The 20,308-nt window shown below is 43.4% G+C and overlaps 1 protein-coding gene across 1 annotated transcript in view; it reads left to right on the top strand.

Annotated features, from left to right (window-relative positions):
- BMP1 (bone morphogenetic protein 1) overlaps nucleotides 1-20,308 on the top strand; it is a 194,841-nt gene that overhangs the window by 149,296 nt on the left and 25,237 nt on the right. Inside the window, exons 8-13 of the mRNA XM_087706149.1 lie at nucleotides 5,094-5,209; nucleotides 7,842-7,944; nucleotides 10,586-10,702; nucleotides 15,337-15,482; nucleotides 17,398-17,593; nucleotides 19,355-19,480. Coding sequence (XP_087562275.1) covers nucleotides 5,094-5,209; nucleotides 7,842-7,944; nucleotides 10,586-10,702; nucleotides 15,337-15,482; nucleotides 17,398-17,593; nucleotides 19,355-19,480 — 804 coding nt within the window. The remainder of the gene's footprint in view (nucleotides 1-5,093; nucleotides 5,210-7,841; nucleotides 7,945-10,585; nucleotides 10,703-15,336; nucleotides 15,483-17,397; nucleotides 17,594-19,354; nucleotides 19,481-20,308) is intronic.

The following is a 20,308-nucleotide window of genomic DNA, read 5'->3' as shown; positions in this document are numbered from 1 at the left end:
GCTAGGTTGGCAAAAGCTGGGACAAAGTAACGGGAGCTCACTCCCATTACTGCACCAGGGATTCGAACCGCTGAACTGCTGACCTCTCTGACCGACAAGCTCAGCGTCTTAGCCACAGAGCCACTGCATCCCTAATCATGGCCATATATTTAAACAAAGAAGGGTTTTGAAATAATATGGTTTCTTTGGTCTATCATAAGAATGGCCAGACATTTTATCCAGCTTTTGTCCGATATAATTCAGTGTTATTTGGATGCGGATCTAAAAAGTCATTTTAATGCAGAGGCTTGGAAAGAGATTCCTTTTCTTTTTACAAATTAAAATAATCATTTGTTCTTTGAGATGCATGGAGCCAGCTCTGTAGCTATGAAATGGAGATGTTAAGCTTTATTGATTACAAAATCTATCACTTTTTTGCTGTTATGCTCTAGCCCAGGGGTCTCTGACCTTGGCAACTGAATTCCCCCAGCTGGGGAATTCTGGGAGTTGAAGTTCTCCAGGCTTACAGTTGCCAAGGTTGGAGACCCCTGTTTTAGCTAACATAAATGACCATTTGACGTTTGGGAATCTTTGCTGACCTTGATTGGCCTTGATTCAGAAAATGTGGTTGGTTTTAACATGTCAGAGTGAGATATGAATAACTCATAGTCCATTGTTTTAAACTTCCACATCTTAGTTTAAAGTCCAAGAATGTATATCCATGCCCATATGCCATTTGTCATGGAAATGTGGTCAGAGGCATGAGTCAAATACTTGTTTCTCTTAGAAACAAGCTCATTTGTGAGAATTAACATAAATTTCTCCTGAATTCCCAGATATTCTCTAGTGGCCTGGGCATATTACACTTACAAAGGCAATTAAAAAAATATCTTGTCCAAAGATCAGTCATAGATCAAGATATAATGTGAAACATGTTTTCCTAAGCAACCAGCATTTAAAATTCCATGTAACAGTAATTCAATGGAAATCATAAATCAGTCTAGAAAAGGCAGTTTCATGTGATTACCTTATTCTACTCGATCAAAAGAAGTTGGAATTTAATGCCTTTTTCTTCCCTTTTTCCTCCACCCTCCATTTTATCTTTATTTTCATTTTTTCTTTATATTTTTCTATTTTATACTTGGATAAACTGATAACATTTTGAACCTAATAATGAGATGATAGGAGGTGAAAGGAATTAGAATAGAATAAGGCTGGAAGGGACCTTGGAGGTCTTCTAGTCTACCCCCTGCTCAAGCAGGAGAACTTATACCATTTCAAATGAGTGACTGTCTAGTCTCTTCTTAAAAACCTCAAGTGATGGAGCGTCACAGTTTCTGGTGGCAAGCTGTTCCACTGGTTAATTGTCCTCACTGTTAGGAAGTGTCTCCTTAATTCCAGGTTGCTTCCTTCCTTGATTAATTTCCATCTTTTGTTTCTTGTCCTGCCCTCTGGTGCTTTGAAGAATAAGCTGATCCCCTCTTCTTTGTGGCAGCCTTTCAAATATTGGAATATTGCTATCATGTCATCTCTAATTCTTCTTTTCTTTAGACTAGCCAGACCCAAAACCTGCAGCCGTTCATATGTTTTAGTCTCCAGGCCTTTGATCATCTTAGTTGCTCTTCTCTGAACTTTTTCCAAGGTCTCAACATCTTTTTTGTAGTATTGTGACCAAAATTGCTTGCGGTATTCCAGGCGTGGTCTTACTAGTGTTTTGTAAATTGGCACTAATACTTCATGTGATCTTGATTCTATGGTGATCTTGATTCTATGCCTCTGTTTATTTAACCCAGGATTGTATTATCGTATATTCCGCCGTATAAGGCGACTGGGCATATAAGACGACCCCCTATTTTCAGGTGCCTGCAAGCCAGTTTAAGGCCTCCGCGCTGCCGGGCTTTTGTAGTTTGAGCTCAGCGCCTTCCTCCTCCACACCTCCCGCCAGACCTTACTAAGCCATCCCAGCACTCATCCATCCATGTGCCCAGGTGAGGAGTGCTGAGGTTATCGATTGAAAGGTCGGCGCCTGCGCTGGTGGTGGTGTTGCTTTTTCTTTTGTTTTGGTTTTTTGGTATGGCCTCTCTTATACCCGGCGTATAATATGACCCCCGATTTTTGAAATAATTTTTTGGGGTTAAAAAGTCATCTTATATGCCAGAAAATGCGGTAGCTTTTTTGGCTGCTGCTGCACACTATTGGCTCATATTCAAGTGATCATCCACTAAAACTCCAAGGTCCCTCTCACAGAAGTCATCTTTTACATTGGGCCTTCAGGCCTGCCACATTTTCTCCTGTGGGAAAATGGGAGTGGGGATTATATGGAGTGTGGGAGATATATAGTCTAAATAACATTCCTTTCTCAGAGAGTCAAGGACATCTTGCCCTGCACATGGAATGGCGTGACTGGGAGGCATCTCCAGTTGGGTTGGTGCCCGATTGGACCATGTGATGGACATGTGGGCAGGACTTTGACTTTCCTTTGGATAGGGAAAACCTGGAAGCTTTCAGATTCGGCGTTTCCCAGATGTGCCAATATGGCATCTCTAATAAAATGGAACTTTGAGGAACCTCAAGCTTTGGAGTCTTCTTTCGTTTGGGGGTGTTATTTGGAACCCTGACAGTTACTGTTTTTGAGCCAGGTCTCGCCTAAACTGTACTTACCTTTGGTTTTTCCTGCCCAAATGCAAAGCTTTGCTTTTCTCCACATTAAAATTCATTAGAATTAAAGCACATTAACATTCAAGGAATTGACTCCAAAATTAAATCAGAGTCCAAGGCAGAACTTTCCTCAAAGTTCCAATTTATTAAGAGAGACATGTTGGCACATCTATGGAAACCCGAATCTGAAAGCTTCCCGATTTTCCCACCCAGTTGAAAGTTCATGATCTTGCCCCCACATCCACAAGTCCATCACATGGTCCAATCTTCCACTGCCACGCTGACAGTTCCACCCATCCAGTTCCGGTCGGGCTCAGAGGTGTAGAGAACAAAAGATGACCTTGGTTTCTAGAAAGGAATTTTATTTTTTCAACAACACATTCTATTCCTTACTATTCCCCCTCCCAATTCCCCACTAATGAAAAGCATAGTAGAAAAGAATATTAATGTGGCAGGCCAAAGATCCTAAAAGGAATATGACTGCAGGCCTGACAGGGAGTTTTGATTGGCGCCATCACGGACCATGGCATTTATGCTATGTAGCACCCTTAAAAATCAGGGTAGGACATGTCTAGCATGTCTGCAAAAAAAGAGGGGAGAAAGAGGGTCTATTTCTCAGAAGAATCTGGACCCCCTGGTGCTTTGCTGTAAAAGGAAGAACGCAGCAACAGAAGAGAACATGAAAAGTCTTGTAAGATTGGCATTGACCATGTTCAAGTCCCAACTTCTGTCACTGTGGCAACATGGCATCCGCTTGGTTTCCATAGTTACTTTTACAGCTGCAGAACAAGCTGTGGATACTTTGGGGGCGGATTAAGGGAGGGGGCTTATCTCAAATGGGAGCCAATTTCAGGAGCCAAACAAGAGATAAGAAATACTAAGTAGCGGATGCAGTTCGTTGGAAGAAGAATAGGGTGATTCTGTAATCCCTCCTCTATGCAGGTACCTGAAATAGGATGATGTAGGAACCAGTGTTGTGAAAATACGTGCTCTTCTTTTTCAGTGCACAATGGCAAAGATAGGATGGAAATTAAAGTCACCTATGCCTGGGCAAATCTCAGAAATTAGAGGACAGGAGGGACAGGAGAGCTGGCCATAATTCGTTTATTAGGAAACTATTAGAATGTGCAGAAATGAACTGATTAATGCTAGCAGTTAAAGAGAAAGAACAAACTGAATATTATTTAATATGGGAATTATTTTATCAATGGTTAGAGAACAGAAAAGAAAGTTGGAAATAAAAGGAGATTAAGGAAGAGCAGAAAATATGTTAAGATAGAGATATAAATAATATGATAATTGTTAGTATTATGATGATAAGTATTATTATATTTAATGTTATTAGTGTTCTGACCTAGGCTTTCTGAGACAGAATAAATCACAATATTAGTCCCAAAAACGTTCTTTTATTTATACGGCTGTAAATTATCAGTCATTAACAGTCCACAAGGCTCAACAAACAGTATGTGAAGATTCCGACAGATGTCTGCTCGAGTTGCCATAGTCTTTCAGGGGAATGTTGAAAAACACCCCCATTATCTCCCTGGGAATGCTGCCAGAGACCTAATTGCCAAATGCAGAGTAAGGCCAAACTTAGCACAGAACTTTCCAAAGTTTGAACCTACCAGATGAACTAATTGCTTCCTGCAAAAGGTCGCTCCTCTTTTATGTCTTATGGGAGGAGTCAATCATCTCCAAGCCTTACTCCCGAGTCAACCCTGTTTTCTTAATTGTTCTTTCCTTCTGGCAGCTCTGTGCATGCGCACACTGGGAACAGGCTCCCATTGTTCTTCCGCCTCGCTGATGTCAGATTCCGGAGGCAGCAAATAACTACCAGATGGCCTTGGTTCCCTCTCTGCCTCTGATGCAGAGCCCTCATCCGAGCCTTCCCAGGCTCCGGGACTGGCCCATGTTCTTCCCCAACCTCCGCGCTGTCCAAATCTGCTGCCAGTTCTGCTGGCTGCTGGCGGGCCACAACAGTTAGCACATTTTTACCAGAAGATATGTTAAGAGGGAAAAATGAACAGGTTTACTATGTTCAGATTCTTAAATTAGAGAATTAGTATCAATGGGAATGATGTTGTAAATTTTGATGGTTCTTGCACAGAGGTATTTGTATTCAGACAACACACTGTTTAAGGAAGGATGGAATGTTTATATTTTAAAAAAACTTTAATAATAAGTTCTTTCGTTCTCTCTCGTTCTCTCTCTCTCTCGTTCTCTCTCTCTCTCTCTCTCTCTCTCTCCCTCTCTCTCTCCATTCCCTCTCCCCGCTCGGAGCTCTCGGGTTGCCTTGATGCTGACCTTGCCTCCCACGCCCCCCTCTCCTCCTCTGATTTGGCTGCAGGAGGGGCCGGCGGTTGACAGCATCCTAAATTCAGGCAGTGTCCTGTTTTTCTTACTCTTTTTATTTATGTATATTTATGTTTGTGTTTCTTTTTTTTCTTCTCCTGCAGCTTGTGGAGAAACACTGCAAGACAGTCAAGGGAATTTCTCCTCACCTGACTTCCCCAATGGATATTCTTCACACAAGCACTGTATCTGGAGAATATCAGTCACTCCAGGGGAAAAGGTAAATGCTGGTTTAGTTCCCCCTCCCCCTTTTTTAATGGAATCATCCGAACCATCTTACAAAATGCTGGCTCTTTTATTCTTCTTTGCCAATAATGTTTTCTCTTGGGAATTATTGCCTTCAGTGGACGCTGTGAATGCATCCAACCAGATTATGCCAAGCCATACAGGTAGTATTTTTCTTATGACCCCCAATTCATTTCCACATTTCTGTCGCTAAGTGACACAGTTGTTAAGTGAGTTTTGCCCCATTTCTCTCCAGAGTTGTTAAGTGAGTCACTGCAGTTGTTAATAACACGGTTGTTAATTGAATCTGGCTTCCCCATTAACTTTGCTTGTCAGAAGATCGCAAAAGGAGATCACATGACCCTGGGACACTGCAACCATCATAAGTTCAAGTCAGTTGCCAAGCATTTGAATTTTGATCACATGATGCTACAGAGGTCATAAGTGTGAAAAATGGTTATCAGTCACTTTTTTCAGTAGCATTGTGATTTCGAACAATCACTAAAAGAATGGTTGTACATTGAGACTTACCTGTAAAAGCTAAATTATGTAACTTATTCTACGTTTTCCTCCCTAATAGATTATTTTTCTAGTAAGAAAAAAATAGCAGTAAGAAATCAGAGGTTTCTAACCATTGGTACCATTTGTTCCAGATTTCATGATATTCTGCCCCACCCTTGTCTTTGAGCTCTAGAATCGGTCTGTCCATCTCTGTGCACATCAGTATCTTATTTATTATTTCTTGTTCAGAGGGAGTCTCCTTATTTCTAACCAATGTTTAGAAATGAGGGGAAAAGGCCGGGACAGAAAAACACAGAAAAGTTAAGAATCGGAAAATATGGTATTAAGAATGTGTGATATGTAGGAATTGGGTATGTATTTGTATGATTAGTAATTATACAAAAGAAAGAATCAACAGACAGGTAATGTGACTGACTACATACACCTATGGATATAAAATGTAATTGTTGTAAGATCTAATCATTATATGGAAATGTTTATGTCGGAAATGTCGCACTATGTCCAACGTTTTTAATGTTTATCTAATAAAAAAACTTTAATTAAAGAAAAAAGAAATCATAGGTGAGCTAGTAACAAAAGTATGGTTACGAAGCACTTTGAAAAAACACATTAAAGTTTAGTTGTGGGATGAGAGCCTCATTCATCGAAGTTAAGCCATCTAAAAGATGAACCAACATAACCTAAGATCACCTAACCACAGTTTAAACTGGGTCTGTCAATTCAGACGTCTACTCTCCTCTTACCCCCCCCCCCAAAAAAAGCTGCTGCAGATAACATTATTCTAATGTACTGCAGATGTTTTGCACTTCAATTCCCATAAGCCCCAGTCAGGATGGCAAACAGCGAGGAATGATGGGAGTTGTCCAAAACATATGGAGGACATCAGGCTCCCTTAATCCCAGTCCCTTCCTCTCTTAATCCATTTTTAATATTGCTTCTGGTATCACATTTCCTCATCTTATTTTGAGAACACAGAAAAAAGCAGAGAAACAGCTGGAGGCAGTTCATCATCCTGGAATATAAACCTATTGTAATATTGGGAAGCCGTTTGCCATTGGAAGAAGGGTTCAAATCTACATTAGGTATTTCGTAGGGTTGTTTTTCTCCTCCACATCATTGCAAAGATGTGTACATCATCCTTTCAAACTTCAAATAAGGGGAAGAAATAATATATTGTGTACTTTATGAAGATAGCAGATAGTAACTAACATTTTCTCTGCGTAGACTCTTTTGCCATATTTACTATCCCATGCGATGCTGTAATGTAATTCAATGGGATTATCTCTGTTTTCTCTGGCTTGAGAAAGAATATTCTTCCTGGAAAAGCATCCAAATCTTCATGTCTGATTCAAATTCTAAATCAAGCCTAGAGATTTGGGACCATTTTTTAGATTATGGACTCTAAATTAACTGCTAGTTTGGCACAGTTTAACTGTCTGGCTCAGGAATGTCTCCAGTCAACTTGTTTTCCACACATAACAAAATAACATAAGGGTAGTCCTTGACTCAACGACCACAATTGAGCCCAACATCTCTGTTGCTAAGCGAGAATCTTGCCCCATTTTACAATTCTTCTGGCCACAGTTTTTAAGTGAATTGCTGCAATTGTTCAGTTAGTAACACAGTTGTTAAGTGTGTCATCATGACTTAGATCTGTGATGGGAAGACTCCATTACGGTTGTAAGTTAAAGGACTGTTTGTACTTACTACATTTTGGCATAGAAGAGGAATACTATTTCGGACTTTAGAAAGCAGATTGTTAAAGGTGTACGAGATGAACCAGGCTGAGCCCGAAGAAGGCGTCAAATGTATCATTAGTTAGGTTCCCTTTACATCCACAAGAAATTGGAGTCTGTTCCCCCTTGAATTCCTTATCTGCCGCCAAATTGCTCTGGCTGTTAGTAGTTCAGATTCTTGTAGATGGCTTAAGCTTGCGATAAATCTTTGTACCCATTTGAACTATCTGGATCTCGTGATTTCTCTGGCACTTGACAGAAGGTGACACGTCCCTCAAAATGGTAACTCAGGAAAGAAATAGAAAATACGAATGACAAAGTAATGTTTAGGATCTACTCAGGGTGGTGTGACCTCTGCTTACTTTCCAGATAATTCTGAATTTTACGTCCCTGGATCTATACCGCAGCCGGCTATGTTGGTATGACTACGTGGAGGTGAGAGATGGATTCTGGAGGAAAGCTCCCCTGCGAGGTAATCAGTGAGAACATTGGTGGTCATGCATGTGGCCATATCTCATTGAGGAACATATTTAACAATCGAAACATTTCCCATGCTCATTGATTGACTTCCTTCCACTTTGCAGAACCCAGTTGTGATGTATGTGTGTGTGTGTTTTGTTTTGTTTTGTTTTGTTTATTTCACGGCTTACAAAAGTTTTGGGGAGCAGGAGGGATTTGAGGCATTAAGTATTTCCTCATTTGTTGAAATATACTGTAGTAATAAATTTAGGTCAATGTGGTGCAGTCGCCTCGAGGTGGCGCTCTTGCCTCACAATCAAGAGGGTGGGAGTTCAATCCTAGGTAGCAGCAGATATTTCTCTCTTTGGGAACATTGAGTAAATATCAACTGTGACAGGAAGGGCATCCGGCCAGTAAACACTCTGCTCCATTCAGTTGCCCCCAACTCCACCCCGCAAGGGATTGTGGAGTCATTAAAAGACAAAATAAATAGATAAATAAAAGTAGGTAAATCTACTCCAAGATGTTTACCCATCTCTGTACTGGATCATTCCCTAAATACTCATTATTTCCACTTTTGACCGTTAAGACGGCTTCCTTTACAGTCATCTGGACTGAGATAACCTAAATAAGATAAGATTGAATGACTCATATACTAAATGAGCTAAGAAGGATTCAGTGCCTCATTCAAATGCAATTCCCTCTTGATCTGAAAACTGCATTTAATCTAGATTTGTCCCTTTAACTTGGTTGCGTTGTTTTTTTTTTGCTGAGCCTTAACTGTTGCTCTAAACTAGGGGTCCCCAACTCCTGATCTATGACCCAGTGCTGGGCCACAGCCTATTTGGAACTGGGCTGAGAAAGGGCTGAGCACACACATGCATGCACAAAGCTGCACGTGTGAAAGTGGCTCATGCACGCACGAAACTATGCCCTCACCGCCACCACCTCCTCCTGTCCGCCAAGCCAAAATGGTTGGAGACCACTGTTCTAAATTGTATCATACTTGCATTATCAATTGGTAGATGTCAGCCTCTGCTACGCTTACTTGTTATTGGCTGCCATAGAAATGGGGAGGGTGGGGGCATGGTATTTGGGATGGGAATAAATGGTACAGGAGGTGATATGGAAAAGGGAGTTTTCTTCTCACCATCTTCTGCGCATGCTGGTGGCCGGTGTTTGGTCCTGGACAAGGCCAACCATCCTGCATACCAAACTGATGATGCCTTTTGGAGATGCAATCCACATGACACCTAAGGGAATTGCAGATTGGACACTGGGGTGGGGTCATTGGAGGGAGGGGGCTGGGTTATCATTTGATATGTACTTGTTCGCGCCTTTCTGGCTCAGATCTTGCTTTACTTTCGCTGCTATCTTTTCATAACCAGTAAAAGTATTTTAATTCCATGAACAATGGAGTTGAGAATTTTCTTTCTTGGTTATTGATGGAGGCACACCTGACAGTATAGTTTGGACAACCAAACCATCTTTTCATGATGCTTCATCAAGACAGTTGCTTTTTCCTGTCTTCATTTTTTAATTTGTCCAAGTCCTTATGGGCAACATCGTCAACATCATTCTGGAGTCGTGTCCATGGAGATCCTCAGACATCCAGGTCATGGTTGTCCCAAAGGTGCTTTTTTCAAAAGGCAATTGGACTTTCTGGTTTTTCTTTGAAGAAAAACCTCCAAGAAGCTTCTTTGGCATCTTCAAAGAAAAACAAGAAAGTCCAGTTGCCTCTTGAAAAAAAGCATCTTTGGGACATTCTGGCGGTTTTGTTTTGTCTTTACAAATTAAAGCACATAAAGTTGGCAAATATTTAGGCTCTTGGTTTGAGCTCCAAGCCTGGTAATTTGGTTGCAAACACTTCGTCATCATTCAAGGAGATGTCATCAGTGTGCTTTGAATTAAAATGCGCTGACGACGCCTCCTTGAATGGTGACAACACATTTACAACCAAATGCCAAGCTCGGTGCTCAAACCAGAAGGCTAACTACCACCCGAGATACTAATATTCAAACAGGTTTGCAAATATCCTTTAAATTTACAAACAAAGATGATTAAGGGACTGGAGGCTAAAACATATGAAGAACGGTTGCAGGAACTGGGTATGTCTAGTTTAATGAAAAGAAGGACTAGGGGAGATATGATAGCAGTGTTCCAATATCTCAGGGGTTGTCACAAAGAAGAGGGAAACTATTCTCCAAAGCACCTGAAGGCAGGACAAGAAGCAATGTGTGGAAACTAATTGAGGAAAGAAACAACCTAGAACTAAGGAGAAATGTCCTGACAGTTAGAACAATTAATCAGTGGAACAACTTACCTCCAGAAATTGTGAATGCTCCAAAACTGGAAGTTTTTAAGATGTTAGATAAGCATTTGTCTGAAGTGGGGTAGGGTTTCTTGGCTAAGCAGGGGGTTGGACTAGAAGATCTCCAAGGTCCCTTCCAACTCTCTTATTCTATTCTATTTTGGGGAGATGATCCTGCTTCCAAGATTCTGCTTGTAGGAAACATTATCAGGGGAGGAAGAAGAGGTTAGACAGCTGATCAGAATACAAATAGGTTCCATTCTTCAATCCATGCTTTGCCATGAAATAATAAATTGTAATAATAAAGCCACATTAGTGATGTGTGTGTATGTTTCTTCTCTAGGTAGATTCTGTGGAAATAAACTCCCAGACTCGATTCTTTCCACCGACAGCCGCCTTTGGATCGAATTCCGCAGCAGCAGCAACTGGGTTGGCAAAGGCTTCTTTGCAGTCTATGAAGGTAAAATATTTTCCTTTTTTAGTCCAGGCAAAGCAATTGGGGGCACCGAAAACAGAAACAAAGCTGAAAGAATAACATATTTAGGTGTTATTTATTTCGTAGATTGAAATAAATAGATTGTCAAAGTGCGCACAGCAGGACTACTATTTTGAGACAACCCAGGAGCAAAATACGGGACACCGAGGTTTTGTCTTTCAATAGTGGTTTATATACAAGACTTCTATATACACACATAAATGTGTCAGACAAGCAATCAAGCTTCAACTCTACACGGAGAACTGCAATATAGATAGAACACAAGGAGAGAGATACAAGAGGAGAGAGCCACGCCCTCACATGGCCTCCCTTATATACACAGCTTCTTAAAGTGGCAGTAACCCTGCCGACTCATTCATTTATTTATTTATTTATTATTTATTTATTTATTTATTTATTTATTTATTTATTTATTTATTTATTTATTTATTTATTTATTTATTTGTCTGTCTTGTATGCCGTCCACTCCCGAAGGACTCCGGGCGGCTCACAATAGACAAGGGAAAGGGGGATAAATAGACAAAGACAACACAGTTTTCACAGTTTCCGTGGGGCTGGATGTTTCACAAGCCCCCCGGCCTGCTGGAGCAGCCAGGACTTGGTGGCTTTGCGGAAGGCCGGGAGGGTAGTAAGGGTCCGGATCTCCACGGGGAGGTCATTCCAGAGGGCTGGAGCTGCAACAGAGAAGGCTCTCCCCCGGGGAGTCACCAGCCGACATTGGCTGGCGGATGGAATCTGGATGAGACCTAACCTGTGAGATCCGATCGCTCTAAGGGAGGTAATCGACTCATCCTCATGTCATCATCTCGGTTTACAGCCTTACAGCAGCTGGTCAGCTATTAAATCATCATTACCATGACACAGATAGTTCCTTGACATACGACCACAATTGAGCCCAACATTTCTGTTGCTAAGCGAGACAACTGGCCCCATTTTACCTTTCATGCCACAGTCATTAAGTGAATCACTGCAATGGTTAAGAGAGTAAGTGAAGTGAATCTGGCTTCCCCGATAAGTTTGTTTCTCTGAAGGTCGTAAAAGTGGATCACATGACCCCAGGACAGCACAACCGTCATAAATATGAACCCGTTGCTAAACATCTGAATTTTGATCACACGTTTATAGTCATTGAGTAAATAATGAGGTTGTTAATTGAATCTGGCTTCCCCATTGATTTTGCTTATCAGAAAGTTGCAAAAGGGGATTACATGACTCCAGGACACTGCAACCGTCATAAGTACATGCCAGTTGCCAAGTGCCCAAAATTGGTCACATGACCATGGGGATGCTGCAACAGTTGTAAGTGAGAAAAACAATCCTGTCACTTGTTTCAGTGCCGTTGTAACTTTGAGTGGTCACTAAACGAACTGTTTAAGTAATTCGGAACAATTGCTAAATAAATGGTTGTAAGCGAAGGAATACCCCTATCTGAGAATAAGCCTTTTGCATTACCAATTTATTTCCAGGAGGGAAGTAACAAAGTGTTGTGGTCTGCTGGCAGCCAGTGGAGCTGGCAGCAGAGTCAGAAAGTGAGGATGTTGGGGAGGAACATGGGCCAGTCCTGGGGGCTGAGGGAAGCTCAGACGAGGGCTCTGCGTCGGAGACAGAAGTGAGGCAGAGGAACAGCTGGAGCCTGTTCCCAGTGTGCACATGCGCAGAGCTACCAAAAGACAAGAACAACTAAGAAAGCAGGGTCGACTTGGAAGTAAAGCCACACCTTGGAGGTGATTGGCCCCTCCCAGAGGAAACAAAAGAGGAGCAAACGGGAAGGGGGCTTTTGCAAGAAACAATTTGTCCCTTCGGTCTTTTCAAGAGTGGAAAGTTCTGTTTGTGACTATAAGAGAATCTGTGCCAAGTGTTGCCTTGCCCTGCATTTGGAAACTAGTTATCTGGCAGTTCTCCAAGCGAGATAAGGTTCGTGTTGATAAATATTCCTCTGAAAGGCTGTATGCCAAGCTTTGCTGACTGTGAATGAAAGGAATTTACAGTTGTATAAATAAAAGAGGTTTTGCCAGGACCAAGACTCTGCTTCATGCTTTTTAAGGAAGCCTGGGTGAGAAAACAAACTTTTCAAAGGGCGGGTGCATGCGTGATGACATTGCAACGTGCGGTTGTTTCTCTTTTCATTTTTTTCTTTTACAATGCAGCACTTCCTAGTTAAGCGATAAAAAAATGATTAAAACATGAATAATGTGGTAGCATCATGAATTCATTTCTAAAGAGCGTACAGTGCCAGAAAAAACCGTAAACAAATTGTATTAAACGTCTCCCGTCTCTAAGGCCATTTCCAGATCGTATGTTTATTGATGGGTAACATCTTTAGGATGTAACAGCCTTTTCTCAGCCAGATCTTCTGTCTGGCCAGTTTGACGTCAATCCTGTTGGGGGCCCCTGTGGTACCCCAAGGGTTCTGCCAGCAAAAACGGGCTCCTGAGCTCCGTTTTTGGCTCCCAGGGCCTCCTGCAACCCTCCATCAAGGAAAATGGAGCTTGGGAGGGCTCCATGCGGAGCCTCTGGCAGCCAAAAACAGAATTCAGAAGATCATTTTGCTGGCAGAAGCACCGCAGGCCGGTCCTTTGCTGTTTCCAGGGCGGCCCCGCGGGCCACATCTAAGTGCCCTGCGGACCGAATCCAGCCCCTGGGCCTTGAGTTCACACCCCTGGTCTAAAAGAAACGTTGCTACCCATTCAGCCATTGCTTGGTACTGTTCTCCAAAGTGTTGATGCTTTCCTTAAACTTGCCATCAGTCCAGAATTTCCAATCCACCAATCTATGGCTTGGCTCCATAAGTTGTGGGTGCTCCAACACTGGGGGTTTTTAAGAAGTGATTGGACAAGGATTTGCCTGAAATAATATAGAGTTTCCTGCTTGAGCATCAGGTTGGATTTGAAGACCTCCAAGGTCCCTTCCAACTCTGTTATTCTGTTATTCCAGATCTGAGCTTTTGACTCCCTGAATTTCTTTAATGGTACCAGTAGAGGAGGTGGCTCATTGGCTAAGACGCTGAGCTTGTAGATCCAAAGTTTGGCGGTTTGAATCCCTAGTGCCGCGTAATGGAGTGAGCTTCTGTTACTTGTTCCAGCTTCTGCCAACCTAGCAGTTCAAAAGCACATAAAAATGCAAGTAGAAAAATAGGAACTACCTTTTGTGGGAAGGTAACAGTGTTCCGTACGCCTTTGGTGTTTAGTCATGCCAGCCACATGACTACGGAGACGTCTTTGGACAACACTGGCTCTTCGGCTTTGAAATGGAGATGAGCACTATCCCCTAGAGTTGGGAACGATTAGCACATATGTGCGAGGGGACCCTTTACCTTACCAGTAGAGGAGAATATTTTCAACTCGGGGTTGGAATGTGAGCTCCTTGGTGCGCTGAGCTTGGTGTCCCAAAGGTGCTTTTGAAGAGACAATATGATTTTTTTTTTCTTTGAAAATGTTTCAGTTTTCTTCCAGGAAGCTTCTTCAGTTCATAAACTGAATTTCACTGTTTTCGCCAGCTCAGTGAAAAACAGGCCATATCAGATGCCTCTCAATTCAACACATCTAATGTGACATTCCAAGTAGGGATTTCATGAAGGCAGCCAGATGGACATCTGGGGTAGCTGGTGGCAAGTCTTTTCTATGTAGGGCTGCGGAGAAGTCAGAGACACATTTCTCATGTCTCTATGGTTGTTCATATGGTCCATGCCAGCTGTCACAAACTAGTGGTCCATGGACCCAACCAGTAGCCTGGTGGTCCATAAGAAAATTTGGGGGGTCCGCGGAAAAATCTTTGCATTTTTTTATATTGCACTAAATCGGGGATTCTCAAACTGCAGCCCTGGGCTGGATATGGCCCACCGAAGCAATTAATCCCGCTCACTGATGGGATGGGGTCCTTCAGGCACTTAGTTTGGCTACCTTTTTAGTAGCTCCAGTCCTTCTCCCCTTCACTCCCTGGGAGTACAGGTGCTTCAGTGAGCGGTGTGTAAAAGTTCAGCCAAGCTCCTGGAAAGACTGAAAAGCTCCTGGCCATATTTGAGATTCCTAGCTGCATTGGACAGCAAAGCTAGGGTTGACCCCAGGTGCTTCTCTCTACTAACAGGTGGCCAAGCTAAGTGCCTGAAGGACCCTGTCCCATCACTAATTCTACTTGTGGTCCACCGGATTTAAAATTATGAATGTAGTGGTCCCTGAGGTCCAAAAGGCTGGTGACCCCTGGTCTATGTGACTAAAGGGTTGGACTTGGACCAGGAAGACTTAGATTCAACTTCCACCTAATTGTGATGCTCCCTAGATCAGGGGTCTCCAACCTTGGCAACTTTAAGCCTTGTAGACTTCAACACCCAGAATTCTGGGTGTCTACAAGTCTTAAGCACCCAAAGCTGGCTGAGGAATTCTGGGAGTTGAAGTCCACAAGTCTTAAAATTGCCAAGGTTGGAGACCCCTGCCCTAGATGACTTTGGTGTCTTTGGTCCTTCACTCAGTTTCTTTTTAGCCCAACCTGCCTAAAGGAGCCAATTTTGTGGGAATGAAATAAGGAAAGACTCCCCACTTGGTGTAATTTTCCTTCAGCTCTCGCTGAAAAAGCTCTCAATGCAATAAATATTCTTCTTCCAGCCATCTGTGGAGGAGACATGAAGAAAGACAATGGGCACATCCAGTCTCCCAACTACCCTGATGACTATCGACCCAATAAGTTGTGTACTTGGAAGATTACAGTTTCGGAAGGATTCCACGTCGGCCTCACTTTCCTGTCCTTTGAGGTATCAGAAGGAATTCCCACAGCGTTTTAGCATATGCACTAATGTGCGAGGGGAATCTAATCGTTATAAATATGAGCCAGTTGTCAAGCACTTGAATTTTGATCACATGACTATGGGGGTGCTGCAAGGGTTGTAAGTGTGAAAAACGGTCATAAGTCACTTTTTTCAGTACCACAAACAGTCACTAAATGAAGTGGGGTATGTTGAGGACTACCCGCAAGGAGGAGGCAGAGGTGGACAGAAACATAGGATGCTACCCTCGTGGTCCTTTTCAGCCAGGTAGGACAGTGGTACTTTCAGCTGAAGTGGAAGGCTCTACCCTCTGAGCTCTAGGCCCATCCAGTTAAAAATGGCTTCTCTAAGCTCCTGTCTGAACTGAGAGCCATGATTCCTGCTCACATTTAAATATGGTGCTCCATTTAGCATCACATCATGGTTGGTCCTCCATCCATTCTTGATTGTCCCTAAACCTTTTAATATGGTTGCTTCAATTGTGTTATGGCCCACCAGCAGCCAGCAGAGTCAGACAGTGAGGAGGTTGGGGAGGAACCTGGGCCAGTCCTGGAGTCTGGGGAAGGCTCAGATGAGGGCTCTGTGTGGGAGGCAGGGAATGGGCCAGAGCCAAATGCCAGTTATCAGCTGCCTTCAGAGTCAGACATCAGTGAGACAGACGAACAGCTGCAGCCTGTTCCCAGTGTGCGCAGAGTTGCCAGACGAAGGGAACAGTTGAAGAACAGGGGTCGACTTGGGAGTAAGGCCACAGGTGGACGATGAATGGCCCCTCCCATAGGGAATAAAAGATGAGTGAAAAGGGAGTGGAGTTTGCAGGAGACGATTAGTTCGCTTAATTGGTTCCTTACTCTCCAAGACTCCTTTCCATGTTTTGCTGATATCTACCTGGCAACTCTCCAAGCCAGATAAGGTCTGTGACTGTAAATCCTCCCTTGAAAAACTTTGCTGGCTGTGAATGATCAGAATTCACTGTAAATTAATAAAAGAGTTTTTTGCCGGGAAAAGGAGTTTGTTTTATGCTCTCAGGAAGCCTAGTTCAGAACAGATTGTAACACCTGAATGGGACCTCTGTTTTCTGAATTAGTCAACAGTGTGGAATCTAGGATCTAGAACAGGCAGTGTTAAGACTTGTGGATTTCAACTCCCAGAATTCCTCAGCCACCCGTGCTGACTGGGGAATTCTGGAACTTGAACTCCATAAGTCTTAAGTTGATATAGAATTTTATTTATCTGATCTTTTAGAGATCAGATACCTAAATGTTAGGTTAGTGCCATAAAATATGAAGGATAACCTTCTTGGAACTATTTAACCCTAGTAGAATCTGTTCGTCAACTGCCTTTTCCTTTTCTGCTTTGTCCATCTATTGGCAACAGCACTTAGACTTACATACTGCTTCACAGTGCTTTACAGCCTTCTCTAAGCGGTTTACAAAGTTAGCCTATTGCCCCCAACAATCTGGGTTCTCCTTTTACCAACCTCGGAAGGATGGAAGGCTGAGTCAACCTTGAGCCAGTCAGGATCGAACTGCTGGCAATGGGCAGAGGGAAGGAAGGAAGGACAATAGCAATAGCACATAGACTTATATACTGCTTTACAGCCCTCTCCAAATGATTTACAGAGTCAGCCTCTTGCCCCCAACAATCTGGGTCTTCATTTTACCCACCTCGGAAGGATGGAAGGCTGAGTCAACCTTGAGCCTGGTGAGATTTGAATTGCCAAATTGCAGGCAGCCGGCAGTCGGCAGAAGTAGCAGTCTGCATTACTGCATTCTAACCATTGCACCACCGTGGCTTAATATAGATTAAGGTGCCACCAAGAGCTGGTAGACATTTTTAAAAAGAAAACTCAGCAGTCTGTCGAGATGTCCATGTCCTCCTCCCTTTTTTCCCCATATCTCCACAGATCGAGCGCCACGACAGCTGTGCTTACGACTATCTGGAGATTCGGGATGGCAGTTCAGAGTCAGACCCTGTGATTGGAAGGTATTGTGGTTATGACAGGCCCGATGATATTAAGAGCACCTCCAACAAGCTGTGGATGAGGTTTGTGTCCGATGGGTCCATCAACAAGGCTGGCTTTGCGATCAACTACTTCAAAGGTAGGGAATATAGCGCTTGAATTATTCAAAGCAGGGTTGGATAATCTTTGGATGTGCAGCACCCACCCTTTACAGCTTTACAATTGGGGAGAGGGCAACGCTATCTGACAAAGGGTTGATGCAAAGTAGAGGACCGTATCATAGAGAAGTTGTGTTCAAATCTTCTGATATTCCCCTCCCCCCAGGGTGATAAGAGGAGAAGGTGGGATATTATATTTTGTTGCTCTAAAACAGGGGCGTCAAACTCAATTTCATTGAGGGCTTCATCAGAATTGTATTTGACCTCGGGGGGCCAGGGTGGTGTGGCCAGCTTGATCTCACTCATGTTGGGGGCACCTGTGGTGGCCCAAGTGCTCTGCCAGCGAAAACAATCTCCTGAGCTCCATTTTCGGTTGCCACGGCCTCCTGCAACCCTCTGCCAGTGAATATGAAGCTCAGGAGCCCATTTTCATGGGCAGAAGCACCATGGGCTGGTTGTTTGCTGTTTCCAGAGTGGCCCCAAGGACTAGATCTAAGTACCCCGTGGGCCAGATCTGGCCCCCGAGCCTTGAGTTTGACTCCCCTGCTTTAGACCCTGTGGGAAATTAATATCTTGTTGTAGGGCTTGGCAGTAGCCCCAAAGCAACGGGAAGAGTGGACAAAACAAAACAAAAATCAGCAACAACAACTCTTAGCAGGGGACAAAGTTTGCATTCCTATTGGTGGATGTGGGGGTGAGCTTCAGGCCTAGGAAAGCCAAGCCAATCCGAAAAAGATTCCAGCTTTGTCTTGAAATGATTAATGAAAACTAGAAGGATAATCATGCCCTGGAAACAGTGAAGGTCCGGCCCGCAGTGCCTCTCTGACTGGACTTCCGGGTTGTCTGTAGGGCCATTTTTCACCCTCCTGATGTTCAGGGAAGCCTCCTGAAGTCTCTGGAGGGTTTCCATTGGGCAGGGGAGGCTGTTTTTGCCCTCCCCAAGCTCCTAGAAAGCCTTTGGGGAGGGCGAAAAATGGGTCCATTGCACGCCAAAAGCGGGGGCAGGGCAGGGGTCGCACGCGCATGCATGGGTGGGAGTCGCACACATAGAATTATGGGTGTGGGCATGCCCGCGCATGACCCCCCCTGCGCTCCCCACACTATTGGCACACGATGGCAAAAAGGTTTAGCCATCACTTCTCTAGAAGTTGTGAATGCTTCAGCACTGGAAGTTTTTAAGAAGAGATTGGACAGCCATTTATCTGAAATGCTATAGGGCTTCCAACTTGAGGAGGGTGTTGAACTATTAAAAGATCTCCAAGGTCCCTTCCAACTCCTCTATTCTGTTAAAAGCAGGAGTAGACAAACAGGCAAATATTTCTATATGCAGGACTATTTGTATTGGGCCACTGGGGGGCAGACTTAACCCGGGAAAAAGTGTAGTTTTTCTCCCGACTGTGCTGGATACACCACCCTTTTACTGCACTTCCTCAAGCCAGCTTTTTTTCCTGTTTCCAGAACAGATTCTTGTTTTGCACAGCTGGCCATATAATCACAATACATCTTTCTTTCTAGACCGTGGGGATTTGATCCTTCTTCTCTTTCTCTCCTTTTTCTCTTTCTCTCTTCATCAAAATAGCCCCCTCTTGAGCTCACGGGGATGGAACGCAAGAGAAGTAGATTCTTCCTGCCGCGGTTGGAAGCAGAACACTTTAGCGTTAGAGAGATGCCACGCAGTCTTAGCCTGCGGCATAGACCAAAAAAAGAAATAGATTGAAACTCCACTGCTTTTGTCATTCCAGAAGTGGATGAGTGCTCACGACCAAACAATGGCGGATGCGAGCAGCGTTGTGTGAATACCCTGGGTAGCTACAAGTGTGCCTGTGAACCTGGCTATGAGTTGGCTCCTGACAAACGCAAGTGTGAAGGTGAGCATCTTAGAAAGCATCTCTCTGGTTCCAAGAATGTATATATCCTGTTCCCCTGAAAATAACACCTATCCCAAAAATAAGCCCTAGCATGTTTTATACCTGTGCGCCTAATAAAAGCCATACCCAGGGGTAGGATTCAGCCAGATCGGACTGGTTTGGGTGAACCGGGAGTTCCGGTGATCTGTTGGCCCCGGCCACCCACCCTTGCTTTATTCCGTCCTATATTTCCTTTGTTTGAAGCCCAGCTGATCGGTGCGGCAGAACGGATAGTCCCATCTCAGCTGTTTTATTCATCAGGGCTGCTGGAAAAGGAATGATTTAGTGCTGATTTTCAAATGCAATGTGCGTACACACAGCTAACAGCAAAGCACACACGAAGCGAACCGATTGTTATACCAGTTGAATCCCACCACTGGCCAAACTCCCAAAATAAGCCCTACTTAAGAGTCTGTGCAGTCCGCCGACTTTACATTCTGTTTGGTTGCTCGCGGTACCATGGCCATGGGGTGAGGCAGGGTTGTGGTGGAGCTGCAAAAAGAAAGAAATCAGACGAGACTCAGTGGAAATGGTGATCTTAATTCTGGTCATAAGTTGTGGGTTATGTGTACATCTATTTGGGACATCAAATTCAGCCCAGAACAGCTGATAATACAATTAAAGCTCGGGAGAATATGAGATAAACCATTATGAATCTAAAAACTAACAGAATAGTGTATCAACTTGCCTTAGCCTCAAATATCAATCCTGGCTATGTTGGTAAAAACTTTTATCTCTTATTAGAATAGTTTATGTTAAGTTATATCAGTATAGTCTGATCTAACCTAC

This window comes from Thamnophis sirtalis, unplaced genomic scaffold, assembly GCF_051295495.1.
Source record: "Thamnophis sirtalis isolate CommonGarterSnake01/CBP01778 unplaced genomic scaffold, rThaSir2_p1.2 scaffold_2, whole genome shotgun sequence".
NCBI lineage: Eukaryota > Metazoa > Chordata > Lepidosauria > Squamata > Natricidae > Thamnophis > Thamnophis sirtalis.
Note: the sequence above shows the minus strand (reverse complement) of the source record. Positions and strands in the feature narration are given on the sequence as shown.